Here is a 2732-nt window from a genome sequence, read left to right as displayed (position 1 = left end):
GAACATGCACGTCTGTGCCAGCATTTGTGTGAAACAGAAGCAGTTTGATGTTAAGTGCAGTCACACACACAGATCACGTTGCGGCCGCACTCAGACATTCAGGAACAAACTTTTTAGCGCTGCCCCGCAGATTTATCAACTAAATAGCTTAATCGCTCAAGAGCTACATTATCTTTCTCAAGGAGCTGGTACCACCATTGTTTCTAAAGGAATTAAAGCCACAGCTTTACTGTTAAAAGAGAAACGTGGCAAAATGGTGGTAATTCATACATACACAGCCTCTCTCTCTCTCTGTGTCGTAAATGAACACTTGAGGAATCACACTTTTCTGAGAATAGAATATTGAAGTGGAGATCGCTAAACTGCAAGCTAACCGTTGTTTTCAGAAAGCACGCGCGTTTATCCACAGTGGAGAGAGCGGGCGTGCACATGGTTGCCAGGTTGACAAAGATAAGTAACACACTTAGCAGATATTTCCATATTGTGCAAGTGTGAAGCTCTGTTTTGGGGTTTACGTCTCTTAATATCAAGCAACCCAGTTGTGTTCCTCTGCGGCCAGATGAAACCTTGTTGTAGTCTATATATGCTCTATTCATTCTTTTTTAGAAACCTTGCACTTTTCTACTCAATTTTAAATGTTGTAAAATTTTAAACAAATTAAGCGTGGTCCACTGCTGCACACGTGCCACAATATCGATACAATCAAATCTCTGTGATGATACATCGTCGTATCGATATTTTGAACACCGCACTAGCGCAGATGCGTAGTGTTTCTTTACAAAATAACATTGCCAACTACTGGCCTGATAATGGCATAATGCAAAGTCACTTTCGTTGATCTATGTAAAAGGGGATTGCTTTGACAAAGTTGTCATCTATATGTGAAACATTTAAAAAATGCGAAAGAATAACTCTTCCGATTTTAGTACACTGTTGTTGTGTAAACGTACCCTTAAAGGACAGTTCAATCTGCCAGCCAAGTTTAGGAAAATGTTGATGGCAAGTATTTTTTTCCTAGGATTGTGGTGTATAAAGACGACATGTTTAAAGCTGTTGTGCCAAGATCTGCAAAACCTTTTAACTTTCAGCAAGCCTACAAACTTTCAGAGGAAATGGTGAGTATATTAATTACAGTACATATGTCAATTTGAGGTTTGCATAGATATAAAGTCAATAAAATATATTGATATGATTGATCTACGGCAGGCCCTGGGCATCAGTGATCATTACCCAGTGGAGGTGAGTCTGAAGAAGTCGTCTGCGGCAAAGACCAGCGGTAAAGCCAAAACCAAAGCACAGAAACGCAAAGCATGATGGGATACCAATGCACAGTGTATGGGATCTTAACTTCTCTCTACTGAAGGAGAGATGCTACCTCTTCATAAGGAAATCCATGCCTTAAAATAATTCAAAAGTAGTTATCCTTTCATGCTAATTTAATGAAATTATTATTTCAATAAAGTTCACAAGCTTATAAATGTTTGAAATGACTGAAATCTCAACATAAACTTTTCATTTTTAAGTATTTTATGCCATTTTCCCAACAAGCTTATCATTTAATTCCTAAAGTGTTAATAAATGTGTTAGTTTGCACAGCTGGATACAACCATTATAGTAGAAAATTAATTTCAAAAATACTATATTAACAAAGGAACTACTGTACATCACAAACAATGAATTGGCAGGCAAACAAGCAATAAATGACAAACCACTGCTATTGTGTAACAATCATGCCTCGAACGCCTCTAGCAAACTCTAATTTAGCTTGTGGCAACAAGCATGTCAAGTCCATTAACATCAGCTTCTGCGTTACTAAACAGAGATCAATTACAGCAATCCACTTACCTTCAAGGAATCAAGCATCCTTTGTAAGCAAGAAAGCATTCACAAAATGAGATTAAATGTGCAAGAAGTCTTAAAGATAAACTAGAACAATTAGGTAACAATGAATGTTGGTACCACCATTTTGTTGACTGTTTTACAAGTGGTCAAAAAGTAGTCTGTAGATGTATGACATCCTCCAATAGTCCATCTCAGCAGATCCATGTAGATCATCAGTGACAGGAGAGGTAAAAATGGCACGGCTGCTTCTTTCCTTCCTGACATTTGGGCACATACTGTATAATTGTTCACGGGACTAATTTAAAAAAAAGAGCCATTCAAAAAACTGCGAGCCAGGTGTTTGGACATGTCTGAAGATCGGCTTTGTCAACTGAATCATGAAGATCCAAGGAAAGGTGAAACAAAAGAGTAAACGAACATTAACTTGTGCCTCTCTTTGTGTTAATAAAGCTTAATTAAAAATGTATAGAAACTCACTGATTAAGGAGGGGATCAAGTCCATCGATAAACATCTCTTGTGATTTGGAGTCTGGAATCTTCTCATCTCCATCAATACTGTTTACAAACTCCTCTAAAAGTCACTAACTTTCCTAACCTTCCTTCTTTTATCAAAGAGTAAACAGCGATGGAGAAATTTAAGCAGGAGTAAGCAGGAATAATCTAAGATGCACAAATTAAAGGGTTAGTTCACCCAAAAATTAAAATTCAGTCATTAATTACTCACCCTCGTGTTGTTCCAAAGCCGCAAGACCTTCGTTCATCTTCGGAACACAATTTAAGATATTTTGGATGAAATCTGAGGGCTCTCTGACCCTCCCATAGACAGCAAGGTAACTACCACGTTCAAGGTCCAGAAAAGTACCAAGATGATCGACAAAGTAGTCCGTGTG

At 37.9% G+C, this 2732-nt stretch overlaps 1 protein-coding gene across 3 annotated transcripts in view; it reads left to right on the top strand.

The window, feature by feature from the left end:
• Nucleotides 1–1416, top strand: part of LOC107549369 (deoxyribonuclease gamma-like) — a 12479-nt gene extending 11063 nt beyond the window's left edge. For all 3 annotated transcript variants that reach the window (XM_016230417.1, XM_016230415.1, XM_016230416.1), the window contains exons 8-9: nt 1019–1115; nt 1207–1416. In XM_016230417.1, the coding sequence (XP_016085903.1) occupies nt 1019–1115; nt 1207–1314 (205 nt within the window). In that variant the 3' untranslated portion in view covers nt 1315–1416. The remainder of the gene's footprint in view (nt 1–1018; nt 1116–1206) is intronic.
• The last annotated feature ends 1316 nt before the right edge of the window (nt 1417–2732 follow it).

The sequence above is a fragment of the Sinocyclocheilus grahami genome, unplaced genomic scaffold, assembly GCF_001515645.1.
Source record: "Sinocyclocheilus grahami isolate Dianchi unplaced genomic scaffold, SAMN03320097.WGS_v1.1 scaffold370.1, whole genome shotgun sequence".
NCBI lineage: Eukaryota > Metazoa > Chordata > Actinopteri > Cypriniformes > Cyprinidae > Sinocyclocheilus > Sinocyclocheilus grahami.
The sequence above is the reverse complement of the archived record's forward strand: the minus strand, read 5'-3'. Positions and strand labels throughout refer to the sequence as shown.